At 43.6% G+C, this 20,199-nt stretch overlaps 1 protein-coding gene across 13 annotated transcripts in view; it reads left to right on the top strand.

Annotated features, from left to right (window-relative positions):
* TANC1 (tetratricopeptide repeat, ankyrin repeat and coiled-coil containing 1) overlaps nucleotides 1–20,199 on the top strand; it is a 239,983-nt gene that overhangs the window by 160,138 nt on the left and 59,646 nt on the right. For 6 of the 13 annotated variants that reach the window (XM_078451240.2, XM_078451245.2, XM_078451243.2 and 3 more), the window contains 3 exons: nucleotides 1,096–1,226; nucleotides 2,275–2,461; nucleotides 15,740–16,003. The exons of 2 other annotated variants lie outside the window; for them this stretch is intronic. In XM_078451240.2, the coding sequence (XP_078307366.2) occupies nucleotides 1,096–1,226; nucleotides 2,275–2,461; nucleotides 15,740–16,003 (582 nt within the window). The remainder of the gene's footprint in view (nucleotides 1–1,095; nucleotides 1,227–2,274; nucleotides 2,462–15,739; nucleotides 16,004–20,199) is intronic. 5 more of the 13 variants (XM_078451244.2, XM_078451242.2, XM_078451248.2 and 2 more) reach the window with 3 other exon arrangements.

Genomic DNA, 20,199 nt, shown 5'->3' with positions numbered 1-20,199 from the left:
GTTCATGAATGTATAGGTCTGAGTCTCTAGACAATTAACAGAAAAGAACAAAACATTGAGTGAGAGTATTACAGGTTGCATATTGCTTTTTAAGTTCTAACATCTGTAAGCAGAGTTTGCTTTATATGTTTTTTGTTTTTTTAATTCCCTGATGGATGCTGATTTAAAAATACAGGAAAGGTGTTAGAATGGTGTGAATATCATTTCGTCACCCTTAATTAAGTTCCCTTAAGCCTTTGGATACAAGGTTAACCTGTAGCTCAACATTTAAACCCAACAACAGAATGTGTTTAAGTGGGAAAAATAAGATGGCCAGCCGGTCAGGGAGGCCAGAGGAAGGACAGGTTCTAAGCATGCCCTGTAACCTTCAGGTTAACTGTGCTTCCAGCATTACTGTGGAGTGTGCTGAGAACACAGCCTGATTTTTCTACATCCCCATGTAAACAGCAGAGTGTATTCTTGGGCCTGGTCCCCTGGGACACATTTTGCTGGGTTTTAAAATCTTTGTTTCAGAGTGGATTCCTGACGATTGACCCCTGAGTTGGAGTTCTGGCTTTGACTTTTGACTACAGTGGGAATGGGGTATGCACAGGACATTTCCACCAAAGTAGTAATGCCCCTGTCTTGGTTAATGAGAGCTGAGCTTTCAGTTGTACCCCAACATTTAAGTAGCCGAGGTCTCTGCCAGTATGCCACTGGGCTTTAACTTTATTTCAGCCTCTTGTGGGCGTTGGCCACCCTATGCTTTTAAAGAGTTAAGATGAAGGGCAGGCCTCTTTCTGCCTTTAGTGTCTGATGTATCCCTTTTTCACAGGACATGGAAATAGGAATTGCTATCCTATAATCACACTGTGTTCTGATTCAGGTCAAATATTTCACTCTTTGCACTTGGAGTTTCTCTTTTACTGTTTTCTTAACCTGTCACAGCCTCTTAATTAGAATGTATTGCTTGAGGACAGGCAGCATTGTCAAACTTTGTGCATTTTATAAAAATACACAAAAGCCCCAGACAAGCAGCTGCAGCGCGGACTCCTCCAGATGCAAACCTGAAATTCCCCAGAGGGGCATCTTCATTGTTTTCTCTCTTTGTTCCAGAAGCAAAGGCCGATAATGAACCGAGCTGTTCGCCGGCAGCTCAAGAACTGTTGACAAGGCTGGGATTTTTACTGGGAGAAGGGATCCCAAGTGCCACACACATAACCATTGAAGAAAAAAATGAAACCATGGTAATGCCTGAGGAAGACCCTGCATGTCCTACCTGCTCAGAGGATGAACGAAGGCATAACCGTCTTCTCCCCCTCTCTGAGTGAGGAAGTCCCTGTTCAGTCCATGAGTCTGGGCTGTTGTGTATTGAAGTTTACTTCGACAGTTTGTGATTTCTGCAGTGGGGAGGTGGGAAGAGGCAGAAGGGCGCAGAACTGAAGAAAATGTCCACATTAACCTTCAGGTCACTACCCAGGCAAGGGTAGCTAAATGAATTTAAGTGGCTGCAAGAATCTCCTAGTCATGATACTACTTTTATCTTTATAACACCATTCTTCTCAGCTGGCTGCTTTGGGATGTGCTTTCCTGCGCTTTTTCGTGGTGGGGGTTTTGGAGGGTCAGCGGGGTGAGGAAAAGATTTGTAGGAGATGAGGCAGAGACAAAATAAGAGGAGATCAAATGGTTCCTGCATGGGAGAGCACACTGCATCCTAGTGAATGGCAGCCTGCCGCTTCCCATTTGAGATGTATATGTCTGCATGGCCGTGAGGGGCCAGAGCCTCTGCCCCCTGGGAGGGTCTTTGCCAGGGTATCACACACTGATTGAGATTGCAGTGGCCATCAGCCTCCTTGCCCTGACCGGAGAGAGCCCATAAATCTTCAGGAATTGAATCAGGCTGCAGTGCTCGTGAAACATTACAAAAACAGAGTTCCCAGATTTTCCGTACAGAGGTCAAAGAACCCATTTGTCTTCTGCAGACTTTAAATGAAAGGAAGTCTGCCTGCTTGCTATTTCTGTTTTATGAATGTGCATTCCCACTAAATTATTTCTAAGACTGCCCTTTTAATTAAAAAAAAAAAAAAAAAAAGAAATCACAAGGGAGGGGGACAGAACAAGGATATTTCTCTTCTAAAATTTGGAAGACCACATACATATTAAGCTCCCTAGTTTTAAAAAGCTGTTTTCCGTGTTCCTGTTTTGAGTTTTATCGCTGTCGCACCAGAAACAAAAGACTGTGTAGCAGCATCCTGTGTAAAGCCGTGCTAACTCCTCCTTCCGTTCGTCTTGCAGTGCACAGCTCTAAGCCAAGGCATCAGTCCTTGCTCCACACTAACAAGCAGCACCGCATCTCCTAGCACCGATAGCCCCTGCTCAACCTTGAATAGCTGTGTCAGCAAGACCGCAGCCAACAAAAGTCCCTGTGAGACCATTAGCAGCCCTAGTTCCACCCTGGAAAGCAAGGACAGTGGAATTATAGGTAAGAAGCACACGACTCGGTAATGTAATGGCTCCATGTACGTCAGCCAGAGCATTCACCGGGCACTTCTTAAGAGGATTTTAGCGTGGTCTGTGAAGGTCAGTCTGCCAGGGCCCGCCTTGTTCTTCACAGACCGTGCTGGCTCCATGTGCAGCCGAGAGGATAAAGCATCAGCTTTTACATTCCTTGGTGTTTATTTATTTATTTATTTATTTTCATAACACTGGGTTCATTTGGTTAAAAAATTTCCAGATCAGATCTGGCCTGTGAAGTTACAAAATTTTACCTCTTCATCAATTAATTCCATTTGTTGGGGATCTCATCCCACGAAGACATACACCAGGGCAATAAAATCCCTGCATATTGAGGCGTCGTCCTACCTCAATCTCAAGGTCATTTATTTCCTCACTTATGTCCAGGCATTTGTTCTTTAGTTTCTTTTAATGGTATCTGACCGCTTGTTTTGAGGCCAGAATTTTGTAAGGATATCCATCCTGTGCCCCACACACCCACACAGTAGGTATGGGTGTCCTAAACTGTGGGTCAGGAGACACAGATTCTAGTACTGACTCTTAGGATGCTTAGCTGGATAATCACTTGCATAACATTTGAGTTCTTTGCACACTTCTTTCCTTCTCTGTAAAAGTAAGGATTCTGATTAGTTCAGTAGATTCTAGTCCCAGATGCACATTAGAATCAACTGGGAATTTAAGAGCCCTTGTTTTTACATCTTACCCCAGACAAGTGTGCCTTTATGTTTTTGCAGTTGGGGTTGGACACCTGTGTGTCTCAGGTGTCCAGCTTGGTGCCTTTCAGATAACAGACATGTGGGACCACTGGATGGATTGTCCGGGCCCTCCTGTGCTCCAGCATTGTGCTGCTGTTGAACAATATTCAGCTCTACTGAACATTCAGTTCCTTCCCTTTTTCTGAGTTACGCACATGTCTTTGAGGAGTATTTTGCATTTTAAGTAAGTGGACTGAACCTCACTTACTTCCACATTAGAATATAATTAAAGGGAATGACATCTGAGCTCCTTATTTTCTTTAGTCACCTTCTATTTCTTTCAAGTGTAATTTGCAAAACCAAGTTGCAGGTTCACGCACTGTATATTTTGGAGATTGCCCCAGAAGACTTGTGAGATCCCCGATGTAGACCTCACTGCAGCTTTCTGAGGGGCCCTCTGCATAAGGATGGCAGCCCGTGCCCTCAGTCTTCACTTGTTTCAGGCTTTCCAGTAGGTTTTCATTTTCTGCAGTTTTAATTGTCTTACCGAGATGCACTCACATGTCACAGCATTCACCCATTTAGACCACTCAACAGTTTTAGGTCTGCTCAAAGGCGTGCAACTATTACCACCATCTGATTTCAGAACATTCTCACCCCAAAAAGAACCGTGTAGCCATTAGATGTCACACTGCATTTCCTCCACACCCCTAGCCTCACTTGTCCAGTAGTCTGCTTTCTGTCTCTGATTAGTTCTGGACATTTCATTAAAATGGTGGCTTGATGGGGCACCTGGGTGACTCAGTTCGTTAAACGTCCGACTCTTGGTTTCGGCTCAGGTCATGATCCCACAAATTTGAGCCCTGCATTGGGCTCTGCGCTCCCATGCACCATGCAGAGCCTGCTTGGGATTCTCCCTCTCTCTGCCCCTCTCCCCCTCCCTCTCTTTCTCTCTCTCTCTCTTTATGTCAAAATAAATAAATAAACATTAAAAAAAAAATGGGGGCTTGAGGTTTCTGTAGCAAATTTAAATTCTTTCACTCAGTTTTAAGCCCTTACAGTGAGTTTATTCTACTGATTTCCTGTTCTCTCCTCACTCCACTTCCCCACCTACTGTTTAGGTCAACTAATTTTCCCCAGTGTTACTTCTGTCCTCACGCCCTCTCTGCGCTGTCCATCACTAATGGGTCTCTGGTATTCTGCGGTAGCCAGTTGACTTCCTTTACAGCATTCTTCACCTTTCTGAAATGTCCTCTCATCCATAGTTTACCTTCCTTCAGAAGAGGAGTTGGTCAGTGCTACAGTTTTTTGGGATAACCTTTCTCTTTTCATGAAATGATCTGCCTTTGGCCTTACATGCCTCTAATTATAACCAAGCCAGTTTCTTGTTTTGACAGAAACTTTTTCAGTGACAGAAAATGACCTTCATTCATTTATTCATTCCTCCTGCTCTCTGTCTCTCTCTCTTGTTGAGATACAGTGCTGCAATTTTAAAAGTGTTCTATTTTTTGTTTTTTTATTTTGGGGGTGGGGGGTCATGCACATGTGGGCAGGAGAGGGAGCAGAAAGAGAAGGAGAGAAAGAATCCCAAGCAGTCTCCACGCCCAACGCAGAGCCCAGCACACAGGGCTCGATCCCAGGACTGTTAGATCATGACTTGAGCTGAAATCAAGAGTTGGACACTCTGTTGATTGAGCCACCCAGGTGCCCCTAAAAGTGTTGTAAAGAGTGGAAAGAAAAGTTGCTGGTTTTGTTTTCTTTTCTTTTTTTTTTTTTTTTTCAACGTTTTTTTTTTTTTTTTAATTTATTTTTGGGACAGAGAGAGACAGAGCATGAACGGGGGAGGGGCAGAGAGAGAGGGAGACACAGAATCAGAAACAGGCTCCAGGCTCCGAGCCATCAGCCCAGAGCCATCAGCCCAGAGCCTGACGCGGGGCTCGAACTCACAGACCGCGAGATCGTAACCTGGCTGAAGTCGGACGCTTAACCGACTGCGCCACCCAGGCGCCCCGCTGGTTTTGTTTTCTGTCGTGTCATTGGGAGATTGAGCTGCAGGAATACCAAGGCTCTTAATTAGTACTTGCAAAAGTACAGTTCTGTCCAATCCCAGACTGGTTAGACCTCCTATCATATGCTTTCCATAGCACCTCAGTATTTTCCTTTAATTTACTTGTTCTGGTTTTGTTGTTTATTTTTGTCTCCATATGGATGGAGAGCGGTCCTCATTTATGTTATCCCGGCTGTCTACTGGGCTCCTAGCATGGTGTTGGGAATGAGAATTTAAGGAAGAATTGTTGCCACTATCAAGTTGCATCAAAGGAAGGAATGTTTAATTGGTTTTGAAAGAAGCTATGCAGTATTCCCATTCCAAGTTGGCATTGTCACATCTTTTAATGTTTGTCTTGTCGTTAAAGTTAAATGACACGTTTCATGTCACTGAGGCTGTCCTTCATTCCTTGGCTCCAGTCAGACACGTTCCCTTAACTCAGCTTTCCTTGAAAAATGGTGACCATTGAGATGAAGTGTTAGTCATTAGGCAGTGTACATCCATTTTTCACAGAAGACCCCCAGCTTTGGAAATTGTGCTTCTTACTGCCTTAGCTGATCTTCTGCAGGGAGTGAGGACTGTAGGCGGCTGAGAGGGAAACACTGCTGGGGACAGTGTTCCTCTGTTCACTCTCCTTCCATGACCTGTAGAACTAGAACCTGTTGCCAAGGGATATAGGAGAGGGTGTGGTAGGGAGGAGAAGGGGTGAAAAAAGCAAGTATTTCCTCTCTAGGCAGACTAGCCACACCTCTTTGAAGAGGCAGGATTGGTGGGGCCAGAGGAGGCAGAGTGCTTCCTTCTGAATCAATTCAGGGTATGCAGGTTTCATGGCCTCGTCGCAGAGCAGGGATCTGTGACTCAGTTGTGGTTTTGTGATTGCTGGGGGTGGCGTGTGTGCTTTATCTACCTGAGAAGCATGACTGTTTTTATAAGGTGTAGCCTGGGAACAGCAGCCTTTAGGCATCTTAAGTGTTCAACAGAGTAAAATATTCAAGAACACAGTGATCTGAATGGGTAATGATGAAGGTGAGCTACCTTGGCTTCCTGCTTTGGAAGGCCTGGCAGCTGCTTGTCATGGGCTGGTTGGGATCCCTGTTCTAAAGTTCCATAGGCCCTGGAGAGAGCAGGGAGGAAATTTCCATTTAATTTTCCACTTTAAATTGTTTAAGATTTGTCAGCCTGTGCACACAGTTGCTGTGGGATTGTGTAGTTTAAGGTAGCTGCAGGCGCCCATATGGAGCTCAGAATTGTATGCACAGTATTAGCATGGTTTATATAGGGCACTTAGGGGAAATTTCAAATAGTTTTAACCCATCCTTAGAAATTCCTGGCCCTCCTCTTACTATGTAAGCTGATTTCCATCTTGCCGATTATACTTAATCTACATGTTTTTGCTCAGCAGATGCCATGAAGGGAAGGTTCCGTTCCCACATGCTCAGACAGCCTTGTGAGGGCTGCCGTGGGGTGTCCTACTTCTGCTTCTGCTGGTTTTGACATGTTGCAGGTGAAGAGAAGTTTCTTTTTGGGAACAGCTTAGTGGGGGAGAGGGCAGAATAATGACCATTAGGAGAATTTCTTGGACCCCTTCCAATCCTTCTGTGTGGAGGTCAGAGGGTAGCAGATCCTCTGCCCTCTGTTCCAGCTTTATTGTGTCCTACAGAGGGGAGTCTCACTTCACCCTACTTTGACGAGGTCCAAGTTCTTATGATGTTCTTTTTTTTTTTTTAATTTTTTTAATCTTTATTATTTATTTTTGAGAAAGAGAGGGAGAGAGAGAATGAGCAGGGGAGGGGCAGAGAGAGAGGGAGATACAGGATCTGAACCAGGCTCCAGGTTCCGAGCTGGTAGCACAAAGCCTGACGTGGGGCTCGCACCCATGAACCGTAAGATCATGACCTGAGCAGAAGTCAGATGCTTAACCGATTGAGCCATCCAGGTGCCCCGCGTTCTTATGATGTTCTTTAGAAGTTTTTAGAAGTATCATAATTCTGTCATGCACAAATCCTGTCTCTGACAGCTGGATGGGGAGTAACTGAATTCCCTACAAACACATATATTTTTTAAAGTAAAATTTCCTACTCTGTAGATAGTAAAATCATTAGCATTACCTAGAGATTAGTGTCTGATTTTTCAAATTTGCAGTGTGAAGACCTTCTAAATGTGAAACTATACTCAATCAGAATAAGATAGCTTTTTAATAACTTGCTTTAAAGGGAAAACTCTGTAAAGAAGTGGCTTTTAAAGGGATTTCTTCTGTGCCTGAGAAAACATTTTTTCTTACTGACACTCCTTTGAATAAACTTGCTTCCACTGTTAACAAATGGAACTTGCAAACTGTGTTAATTTCAGCTCAGAAAAAAATTAAGTAGGTGTATTCACTGGAATGCGTGTGAATACCAGTTTGATTATTTTTTATTTTTTATTTTTTTTTAACAAGCACTGTTTGATTTAAACATACTGTTTAGTTTTTGTCTGTGCCCACATCATGATCAGTAGTGTGTGTGTGTGTGTGTGTGTGTGTGTGTGTGTGTGTGTGTGTGTGTGTATTTCAAGAAAATAGGTTATTTCTCTCTTTAGGAAGAAAGTGAATGCATATTGGATGAGGAGAAACAAAACCCAGCTTTCCTATCACGATTTAAAAACAAAATAATAATCCTTCCTATGTGTTAATAATAGATGTGCCCAGGAGAAGGACTTATAGGTAGTAATTAGAAAAATTCTGGCTGAGTAAGAGGCCATTAAAAGTTAGTCATCTGTCCCTTCCAGGCCCTTCTTCTGCTGTCTCCTTGTACCTGCTGACATTTATTGTCTCCGAATTACTTTCGTAGTATCCCAGATCTGTTTCCTGTTGAGAGTTGGTATTAGGACAGCTCCATGAAGGAGGAGGGTTATTCTGAGTGGACCGCATCCACATCTCCCCCACTGGGCATGTGTCCCACACAGAGCAGGTGTGTTGTTCACCTGCCCAGCTTCCCAACACCTGAGCCACCACATTCCACCAGGCCAGATAGCTTTCAAGAGATTAAGTGCTCAGAATATGAAAAGGGTAAAGAACTTAGGCTCTTCCTGCTGCCTTTCCCCGTTCTCTGGCGGGGAGGTGTGGTGCAGCTTGTTTTTGCTCTTTCTCCCTTTGAAGCTAGAAGGCAGGTGTAAATTTAGGCAGGGGCATACCTTCACAGAAACATTTCTTTTGCAAACGTGCTTGCAAGAAATACTGGGTACTTGATTAGTATCCTGCTGGTGCTTGCTAGAGTTTGATAATATTTGTTTTCTGCCCAGTAGCTTAGTATATTTAAAAAAAAAGTTTCTCGTGGGCTGACTTTTATCTTCCTGTGACTCGACTCCCTCCTAGGCTTGTAAAATGAGAGTGATTCCAGAGGTAGCTAGAGACCTTTTGTTCCTTTCATTTCCTGGACTTTGTGTCCCAAGGGAGATGATCATATGCATAGAGAGGCCTACAAAGAGGAATTAATTGTATTTTATTTTCATTTTAACCTGTTGTAAATCCTGCCCTTTTGATTTTATGCTAATACTGCTTTGTTGCCACCTGTATTGCCCTGCTTGCTACTAAATTGAAATGCTTTGAAATTGATTTGGTAATAACTATTTAGAGTGTTTGAGATCTGTGTTAATATTCATTTTGCTACATTGCCTGCAATTTAAAAAATCATGCTTAATTATAGAAGCTTTTTCTTTTTAATCTCCTGGGTGAAGGAGGAAAATTTGCCTTTACATGTATAATTTGGTAATATACTTAATGTGGGAAAGAAATCCTTCGTGATGATTCGAGGCAGCAGAATGCCTGCCGTAGTACTTGTATTCACAGTGTAGTTGGATTCTTCAGGCTGTTCTGTTGGTGTAGCAAGCATTTATTGGCACCTACTGTGTACCAGGAGCACGTTTCTTCAGCATTGTTACAATAAAGCCCAGGTACAGTATCTGTTTCCAAACTTGTCCACCTGTGGAACCAAAGAGTGGTCTTCCGCCCTTGGAGACCTGGGCAAGTTATCAATTACTGGAAACAGGGTTTAAAACATGGCAGTGACACCTCTTGATGGAAGATGTATGCTGTAGGTACGTAATAATAGCAACTACTGGTGGTGCCTTGTGCTCTTTTCTGGAAGAGTCCACAATTCTGGGGAGTCACTGGACTATGTCAGAAGCTCCAGTGTCTGTGCCTTCAGTATGCAGGTTAGGTGAAGCTTTACCTAAGCATGGCATTGGGTGTTATCACTAGAAAACTTCATGGTGTTTAAATCCACAGGCTTTTCTCTGGAGTCTGTTACCTGCTGTGTCAGACTGTGTTTAGGCAGTGTGGCCTGTCCTCCACTCTGCCAGTGCCCTGCGCCCACTGATCCTTTAGGTGTTTCCACAGTCTAAGGGACTTCACAAATACAGCTGTGAACCATGGCTTGGGTCCTTGGCCTTCCTGCATGTCATAACAGAGCATGCCTTGCACAATGCCATGAGCACTGAGCTGGAGATTTGGTACAGAGATCTGTCTGCCACAAGTCAAAGCATAGTGCCGGTGTGCAAATCCAGAAGGGGAGCAGGGCTCTGCAGTGCTTTATACAGGCCAAGCCGTTGTCCATCGGAAGTTGTGGAAGGAGAAGCCAGAAAGTCCCTGAGAGCCAAAGGTAACTCAGGCCACCTTCCCTGTGGCATTCCAGGCAAGGACGAGTTAGGTTGAGTGCCTTCCTTGGAGTCCTCTCCTTGCTGGGCTGAGGGAGGTAAAAGCAGTCACTCCAGGTGAGCTGCCTCTGTTCGCTGTGTGGTTGGTTACTTTGCAGGTGGGGCTGAGGGAGAAGCCCAGTCTGGTGTTTCTGGTCCGAAGGTTTCAGGCAGGCTGGTTTCATCCATGCAATCCTTCCCTTTGTCACCTGGGGAGATGCAAAATACGGCACAGCAGCCTCGAACTGTGTAAGGTGTTGGGGGTGAGCGAGGGAAGAAGCGAATCCTGTCAGGCCAGGAGGACCAGGGCGTTGGGCACCGTGTGCTTCCTCGACTCTTCTCTCTGCCCTTCACCCAGTCTCATTTAGACTCGGGTTTCTCTTTCCAAAGTTGTTAGTGATCTTTATGCTGGCAGGTCAAAGGAGGTGGTGTATCTATAGTATAGCTGGGATTTTCTTTTTTCATTCCTGTCTCCCACTTTTCTAAGCAACCATTATGTCTTTTTCTTGTTTGATCTTTAATTCATTGGTCGAGCGTTTTAACTTTTAAACTTTGTGTCAATCATCATACTGAATATAGGAGTTGAAAATGTTTCTTTGTTTTTTCAATGCTACTCTATTTTCAGTTGTGTAGGGAGGAAAACATTCTTGGGTATTCATGATATGTGAGGCACTTTACATACATGTCCTTATATCTGATTTTGTCCACAACCCAAGGAAGGACAAAGGACTCTGTTTATAGAGCCCTGGCTTTGAAAATTGGAGAACACAAGACCGTCTGTGGAGTGCTTGAAACAAATGTCAATTTGTGGGCTTTTTAAAAAGTCTCTTCAAAATATATTTTGTGGTGTATGATTGTATTAGAATAAATTAGGGTGATGCCTGTACATAATTTGTAAATACATGGGTTTGGGATACATGCTCCAGTTTTTCTGATAGTGTGGCATGATCAGAACGGCGTGGGGCACCATGACAAGGCTTCAGGCTGTATGCAGCCTTCCTGCCTGTAGGACTGTTAGGAGTATTCAGTGAGTTGACATATGATAAGGTCTTAGAACCCATACATGGTAAGCACTATTATATTTCTGTTAGCCACTGCTCTTATTTCCTGAGGCTGCTTTATACTTAATCCCTCCCCAGTGGATTTGAAATGCTTACAAATAGACATTTAGTAAAATAAGATTTTTTTTCCCCATGATGATATGAGCTGAGGAAAGAAAATAAAAGCAAGTGAAAGAGTGCAAGGGAGGGAAGGTGAGGGGGGGGATGAATGAAGGGGGATGGGAGATACAGGTTTCTATTTAAGGACTGAATAAGTCATGAGGATGAAAGGCACAGCACAGAGAATATAGGCAATCGTATTGTAGCATATGGAGACAGATGGTAGCCACGCTTCCTTGCAGCTAGCACAACATAATACAGAGTTGTTGAATTGCTTCCTTGTACACCTGAAACTAATGTAACATTGTGTGTCAACTATACTTAAATTTAAAAAAATAAAAATGCAAAACAAGGGTGAGGTCAGGAGTCAGGTTCATAAGACTTGATTCGTTTTGCTTCTCAGTGGGCAGAAAGGTTTAGGATTCCTAGCAGCCTGTACAAAGAGACACAGTCAGATACCTAATTATGATGTCTGTAAGGTAAAGACAAAAATGTGCCCATCACTAGTACTCTGCCTGGAGGTGCTTACCCCTTATGGGTCCTCGGAAGGGGAGAATTTGAACCGAAGCCTTTTGCACTTTTCACATCTTGTCTTTTCTCCACCTCAAAGGGAGACAAATTCTGCTCTTTGGGACACTTGTTTGATATGGCCTTTAGTTCCTCAACAATTCTGGACTAATGCTATAGTCATTTTAATTTTCTTCTTATTGTTCCTTTAAACTGTAACTTGATTTAGATCCATCGGAACTACTTACTGGGCCCTGGACTTAACACTGATCTTTTAAAATTCTATTTTAAGTGTACATTCAATATATCAAAGAACCTTCAATAGGCAAAGAAAAGGGTGGGTGCAGGAAAGCTGGGAAAGGAAAGGAATACAGTTTTATTGTAGTACTTTATATAGCAAAACATTTAATGTCTCTTCCACTTCCTGGCTGCTGTGTGCCCATGACTGGCTTCTCTCCGCGAGCCCCTGCCTGAGGGCTACTGTTTTTAACAAGGCAAAGTTCATGAACTGCAAAGTACTTTTTAGCCACACACACTTAGAGAACTTTTGCTTGTTGAGAGCTGTGTAAGGCAAGGGGAGTTTCAATACATATTGTGTAGGCAGTCAGAAAGGCCGGTGTTAGACCTACCACTAACCATGTGTGTGTTTGTGTGTGAGAGAGGTGGGGGCGGGGGGAGAGGGAGAGATTAGTCTTTCCCAAGTGCATTCCATATCTGTAAAGTGGGTTGATGGTTCTTAGCCTGTCCACCCCTTCTTAAGCACTGGTGATCATGTATATGTCCTAACATGTTTTGAGTGTGCATTGAAGTAGCCCTTTGTGCTAGTAGGTTTGGTTAAAAGTGCCATTACTACATAGGAATGAGAACACGCCGTCCCTGGTTAAAAGGCGTTTGCAAATGGTGTGCAGAGTCAGAAGTAGCACGTGTGAATCAGTGAGCAGGACCAAACCGAATTTAATACTAAATTATGAGAAGCAAAGTCTAATCTCCTAGCTTGATAAAACTTGAGGTTTAATCATTTAACAGAATACTGTGAAGTCACTCATTTAACAGAATACTCTGTGTTGGAAGAATGGTAGAGACCCTGTCTGAATGATAATGGCCAGTCTTAATGGACAAAAGCTGGCATCTGTACGAGTTGAAGAAATAAAATGTTAGAAGTTTTGAGTTGTTAGGGAACTTGAAAGATCCAGATCTCCAGAAAATATCAAATGTCACTTAGTTTTTTTTCAGGTGGTGCTTTTTTTTTTTTTTTTTTTTTTTTTTTAAGTCATCATAGTGGGCATTTAGTTCCCGGTGTCCACTCTGTAAAGAGAGCTTTCCTACTATTCTTCCTTTCTAATCTTTTACTCTAATAAACTTTTGCTTGCTGCTCAAGAAAATAAGTAAAGTCATCAGAGTGAAGATGCTGCCATAGGGGTGTGTGTGTGTGTGTGTGTGCGTGCCTGTTAACATGAAAGTGCCTGATTAACTTAATAAGGCATTTGAATTTGTTAGCCTGGAAGAAAAATAGGTATTTTTGAGTAGACTGTCATTTGTTGTAAGAACCAGCTTCTCTTTCTTGGCGACTTTGTTGTTGCCCTATCCGGTGTGCTTCTTGGGTCATACAGGAAAACTGCTCTTGTTGGGCCTGGATCTGCCCCATTGTCTCTGTGTCAGGGCTTCATTGTGGGGCTACACTGTGGGGCTTCAAGCTGTGTGGGCTGCATCTGGTACTGCAACGTAGGGAGGAATACTGTGAAGGGGGGCAGTCTTAGTGGGAGGACCTGTGGCTGGAGAACTTCTTGCCTGCCTGCACAGCAGAATGTGTGTCTTAGCTGAACACTATGAGGGCAGTTGGGAGAGTCTCCTACTTAGAAATACATTATGAACTTACCCTCATTTTGAAATGGCAACCCCATTTTGGAATTCCCTTTTCAGCTATTCTTCCTGCAGCTGAGTGTTTTCCTCCTGCACCCACTTTCCTGCCACTCATCAGTACCTGGGCACCTGTGGCTGAACAGTGAGAATGGGACTGCCAGCCTGTCCCTGCAATCTAGGACCCCTGACCAGGTCATCCGTGTTCTGTTCTGCTGCCTCTGGTGCTGTCATGGTAGCAGGAACGAGGGAAGTCCCAGTCCCTGATCACACTGCTTGTGGACTGAGTTAGGACTCAGACCTTTGGGGGTATGACTCTGATGTGTGTTGTGCTTAGGGAAAGCAAATGAGGAGAAACCTCACTCTGACTTTCTTTGTATTTTTTACCTTAAGAGTATGTGCCCCCAAATAAAGCAGCAACAAAATAAAACCAAACAAGTCACCTCCACCCCTGCTGCCCCCCTCCCCCCACCCCATCACTGTTCCTGTAACTTAGATATTGGGGTAGCCTGGGAACCTAACTAATTATGTCTGCAGCAAGAGCATTCTGAGTCCCAAACAGTGGGCTAACAAAGGAAGGCCTGTAACAATCACAGCTTATTAACAAGATTACAGTTAATAATAATTAATAAGCAATGATCTCACTGATAGAGTATTCCTATGAAGCATTAGCACACTTCGTGCCATATAGTAACCTGAAATAAATGTTAGTGGCTGCTATTACGATCATCACCAGCATTTTCAGGGTGGAAAGAGTCATGCTTGCCATACTTATATGCATATGAATGGTCCATTTAAAAAAACAGGGCTGTGACTGATTCCAAATAGATGGAGATACCAGTTTTAATACTGTGGATAGAATACTTGGAAATGTTGGGAATAATGGCAGACACCCTGGGGTGGGCCTGTCCCAAATCAGCTTAGATTTTTGTTGGAGACAGAAAATCAAGTCCTGAATCAATAACCGTAAGATTAAATGTAGCGTCTCTGAGCACAGCTGGAGGAGAAGTTTGTTCATTTGCTTATTCATTGAGCGCTTAGTATGTGCCAGGGGCTGTGCTCTTCAGAAAAGGGAGGTAGATACTCTGAGGCTCCAGTGTGTAGGAGGGGTTTTTAAATAGGGAGACAAGCAGTGGATAATGAGTCCACACTGGAGCAGCAGGACTAAAGGACATTTTAGAATCGTGACAGAATGTCCTCTGTCACAGCGAGGAAATTATTTTGTCTTCTAAACCTTAAAGAGTGTTGTAAAAATAAACAAAACTCTCTCAGACCCTTTGATCCTAGATAAGCCTGTTGCAGCTCATTCACCAGCCTGCTGATAGTATGTATTGTCCGGGTTATATTGATGAAGTAACTTAATCCAGGTGGCTGAGTTCTATTGTACCACACTCTGATCTGCCACATCCCATTGAATCTCTCACTTATGGGCCTAGACTGTGTAGATCCAAACAGGAAACACAAAGGGAGCAGAGGACATGGCCCTTGTTCTCTAGGACACAAGCCAGTGTTGGGGCTGTGGTAACCTGTGCTCGCAAGGGGCTCGGGTCTTTAAATTAGAAGTGGCTATTGGTAGAAGCCATGTAGGGTGAATATTGCTGTTTTCTTACATCATGTTCCTCCTCTTTTGCCAAGATGGTTTTCCATGCTGGTTTTCTTTCTTCAAGGTTAAATTCTGTAGTCAAGCATCGCTTCCTATGCTTGTGTTTTCTGTGTGCTGGGAGGTTTTCCACTCTATGCTGCTAAAGGAGAATAAAATCACGTCATTCTTTCTGATTCATCTTGAACAGATGCTATAAAGTTTAATTCTAAGGATCAAATTCTCTGCTTGACTTTATAATTGTATTTTTGTTCTTCTAGAATCTCTCCCGCATCTTTTCTGCATTAACCATTGTATCACCGTGTCCTCTGCCCCATATACAAATGTTAATTTGGAAAAAAAAAATGTTTGTAGGTTCAAAGGAATTTAATGAGATATGAATTCTTTTGTGAGCAATTTATCTTTGTTAAGAGGGGATATATCATCTCTAGATTACATAGGTTTACTGTTAACTCTCAGATACTTTTAGACAGCTTTTTCATTATCTTACCAGCCTTTGTTCCCTGGTAGAATGACTTAGTTTATTTCCCGTGATTAGCAACATTCTTCTAATGTACCAAAATACATTGTATGAAACATAACTTTGATAAAAATCTGTGTGGACCGGAAAAGTTTCATTGATCACGGGGAGGGCAGTATGCTTGTGTTAACTCTCAGCAGCCCCAGCTGTGCCTGGCCTCCTTCAAAGTATTTTGGTCTCTCATTTCAGCCACAATTACAAGTTCATCCGAAAATGATGACCGGAGTGGCTCCAGTTTGGAATGGAATAAGGACGGAAGCCTAAGGTTAGGGGTACAGAAAGGAGTGCTTCATGATCGCAGGGCAGATAATTGCTCCCCAGTGGCAGAAGAGGAGCCCCCTGGGTCAGCGGAGAGCGTGCTGCCCAAAACTGAAGCCTCAGTTGGAGATGGTCCAGTCCCTTATTCTCAGAGCTCCAGCTCGCTAGTAATGCCACGGCCCAACTCAGTTGCAGGTAAGGTCATGCCTCTCTCCAGAAGGGTTATCTCACTGGGTCTGAGGTGCCCCATGCTCACTCTCTCCACTTGGGAATCTGGTCCAGACACAAGCCAGATTTGTGATCGTGGGTCAGGCACTTACCTTGTCTAGGCCTCAGTTTACCCACCTGTAAACATGATAAGGCTGCCCTTAATGGTCTTTAACTGATCCTTCCACTCTGGAATTCTTTAAATCTAATATTTAGACTCTATGGCACTTCGTGTATGAAGGAAGAAAGTACCAAAAATTTTGTCCTTGTTTTTGGTACTTGAAGCTTGAGTGAATTTGTACCTTCTTATTATATGTTGGTAAACAGAGGTCGTTTACAGTGAGTTTGTTAATACCAACTCAAAGAATTTTGAATCCAACTTTCAAACTAATTTTTTTATAATCGAGGCTCATCATACAGATAGGAGGTCCTCTTTCTGTATCCTTCAGTTATAAGGGAGCTCACAGCTTAAACCATAAGCAGCCCAAGTGTGGCCTGTCAGTCAAGGAAATGAAAACGGGAAAGACAGGCACTCCTTAGTGGAATGGGGTCAGCTGGAACAAGAAGGGGATACAAAAGGGGTGACTGTTGCTAGTTGACAATCGGTGGTCCTCAGACAAGGAGAGCAGTTTGGGATGGGCGAAGACAGGAACTCTGTGTCCAAGCTGTCCTGCCTGCTCTGACGGTCCCGAGTTTCTAAACTCCACGCTCCTGGGTTGAATTTAGAAGATGACCTTGTTGCAGTTATTCTCTGTTACCAATATAGCACTGAAAATTCCCCCTCTACTAACACTCCCAGGTTCTGTCTCCCTGCATCAAATGATTTTTCTCTACTGTTCCTTGGGGATGTGGCCAGCCAGACTGGTTGTTCTTGGGCATTCTTTTTTCGGTGGAACTCTGAAGCAGCTGATACGTAAATGGCCCTAATGGAAAAGTTCTGAGGCGCAGCTCTAATTCACTTTCAAAGGAAGTAAATGGCCTTGTTCCAGAAGAGGGATTTGGCACGTCTGCCAGAGAGAAATACTGGGGAGCATTATGCGTATTGAGTGATGGTTCTTCCGAAAGCTTTTATGCCCTCCCACCACTATCCTGCTACATACAGCAAAGTGTGTTACACCCAAGGACTTTTAGACTGTGTCTATCTACCTAGTTATGATGAACGATTCATTTATATGATCCCAGAACCTGATAGTTTTATTGACTTCAACAGAATAGCAAACTTGCATTCAATTTAATCAAGCTATTTTAAAATTAGTAAATGCATTAATACATTAATAGTGTTGGAAGCACCCCATTTAGGGTTATGTTTTCTGCCTGATGTTCTTTCATGTGATCTCCTGGCATGTGGAGTGACAGTGGGTGTGAGCTGAGTTTTTCCAGGAGACTGCGGTGATTATAGAGCAGCGCTTTCTGATTTCTGCTGTGCTTATTCATTAGCGTCTCTGTACGCACTTGAGCTAGACCTCCTGTGGAATGGGAGGGTGTTACCTCTGGGTTTGAGCCTGGCTGCCTGGCCTAATGGGTTTGCTCATTTCTTCTGTGTTGCAAATTTTATAAACTGAAAGCTTGTTTTGGAAGGAAATAAGCAAGTTCCTTACCTCATGGTACCTTTTAACAAGCAGGAGTCTGGGAGAAACTTCACTGCCTGCCTTCCTACCCCTGAAGCTGGACCTTAGTTAAGAAGTAATGGCAACTCATATTAAACAAAATAATAATAATAATAATAAAAAGTAATGGCAAGACTTTTCCAGTATCATTGAAAAGAAAAGATTCAGGTCATAAAGACTGTGTGTAGCACTTTGTCTAGTGATTAGAAGGCCAGCTGTTACAAACAGGGTAGTAAACAACCCTCAATGTTAGAAGGCCTTAAATAATATGTCACAGACCATATATTGCAATTCCTGGGAATTATTTGCATCTGAAGATCCATGCAAACACAAATTGCCATTTGGGAAACATCAAGTGAGTACATTTGGCACATGAGGGCAAGAGTAAGGGCTGGCAGATGAAGGAAAGGCAATACCAGGCTTCTGGTTGCAGCTGCCCCAAGGGACCTGCCTGCCCCTTCCCCCAGGGAGTGAGCCTATGGAAGTGAGTTCCTGAGGTTGCCAGCCTTTACTGTCGGTGAGCCTGTTACAAAGAACTGTGGTTGTCTGTTCACTGTTGTGTCCAATACAATGAAATCAGTAAAATTCTTACGTCAAAGACTATAAAAATAAGTTGGCTAGGTTTGGAGATTGTTTCACTGTACAGAGATTTTCTTTGTAAAGGTATCTGTTGGAGCGGAATTGGTTTAAAATGCTGCAGTCAGGTTATTACTTTATACTACATCAAATGTGTGGCATGGGCACCTCATTCCTTTATTAGGAAACAGGAGGAGAAGCCTTTAACATGATATCTTAGATAATCTAGAAATTGGGTAATTAGGTTCCACTGTTTTTGACTAACTTCTTTTTCTTTTGAATTGCTAAGTGGATCGCAGACACTGTATTTAGTTTTCTAGAATACCAACAAACAGAATTACCAGCCAATTTTCTTGAAATTCCAACCGGTCATTGCCTCGACTTAATAGTATTTACCTTTGATAGGTTAGTCCATGGTATTCAACTGATGTTTCTTTTTGTTCCAATTAGAGAATTTTCCTTCTGCTCCCTCCACCCCACTCCACCCCCTCAAAAAACTCTCCTGCAGCATCTTAAAATACCCTTCTCAGATGGTCGATGTGATGTGTGTGTATGCAACAAGTGTGTAATTTAACCATAGAGCTACTAGCTGTAGTTTTATGGCAGCATAAAATTATTGTTTTCCCTCTGCTTTTTCTCAGCCCTGAGTTGTGTTGAGGATTTTTGAAAACAGTTATTGTTAAATACTGGAAGTGAGTCTAGCTGTTGTGCTGGTAATATCTGAGACTCTACTGTACACATGTGTGAGAAGGCAACATTTGGTCCAGGTCGCCTGCTCTGGTAGGTGTGGAGCACCTAAAGCTTCACTGCCCCAACTCAAGTCTCTCTCAGTGGCCGTGACAACGCTGTAGGAAGCGGTGGTAGCTGGCAGCTCCTGTCTTGCAGCCCCACTGAGCCAGGAGATGCAGTCTGTTTCGCTGCATCTTAATCCCATTTGCAATGGAGAATCAGAGCTGCGGAGAGGGTGAGGCCACTTTGTTGCACACTTTGGAGCGAGAGCTATAGTGACGGTAAATCTGAAAACAGAGGTGTTTGAAGCCTCACCATCTCCTGCATCTGTGTCAAGTTAGGGCTTTTATTTGCAATCCTCTCTTTGGAATGCCCTTTGTATACTCTCCTATTCTTAGTCCTTTTAGTTGTCACAAAATTATAAACTGAATGTCATGTTCTAAGGGGTTAGGGGAAGAAGAGAAATAGGAAACCCTTTGGAGGCTCCAAGTGTCTTTGAGTTCTCTAGGGCTGAAGCAGCAGGCCAGATATCTGTGGCTGTTCCAGCTCCAAACCCAACTTGGCTTATGGGTTACAGCTGTGGCTGATCCTTCTCCCCCCCCAGCCTCCAACATGCGGTGTGTCCACAGTGAGGCATGCTGAGGAAAGGGGGCATTTGCAGAGGCCTGGGTCAGAGTCCCAGGTCCCAGGCAGGAACCTAGAACTATATGTTCCAAGCGATATTACTGTAGGGAGCCAGAGTAATGAGTTTGGTCCTGGTGGCCCTCCTGGAAGTTTCACACACCCTACTTGTGAAGGACTGAGATTGAAGCTAGAGGCTGCCATTGTATTCCCATAAATTAGGCTTATGTGGGAGTCCTACATAAGGACTTAGCCGAATCTTTCTAATGGGAAAGATTGGTGTGGAATATTGACATTAGCGTGCACACGATGTGTACCTAGGCTGTGGATATACACCAGAAGGATCCAGGAGTATACGTGTATGTTGTTGTGAAGTCAAGGCGTCAGATGTCTCTCCTGGGACTGGGAAAGTGAGTAGGGCATGGGGTGGATTGCTCTTTGGGGAACGTGGCAAGAGGGGACATGCCACCACAGAGCCAGGCCTTGGAGCCACCCAGGTGCTTATTGAATGGAATGAAGGGGGTGGTGCTAACAGTGATGAAAGCCCCAGGAGGGGAAATGGGGAGGACCCAGATTGGTCAGATGGTGCTGGTCAATGGCTGGATGCTGTGCAGCCAGAAGGCTTTCGGCAGACAGATGGCCCAACTTGAC

This window comes from Panthera onca, chromosome C1, assembly GCF_046562875.1.
Source record: "Panthera onca isolate mPanOnc1 chromosome C1, mPanOnc1 haplotype 2, whole genome shotgun sequence".
Lineage (NCBI taxonomy): Eukaryota > Metazoa > Chordata > Mammalia > Carnivora > Felidae > Panthera > Panthera onca.
Note: the sequence above shows the minus strand (reverse complement) of the source record. Positions and strands in the feature narration are given on the sequence as shown.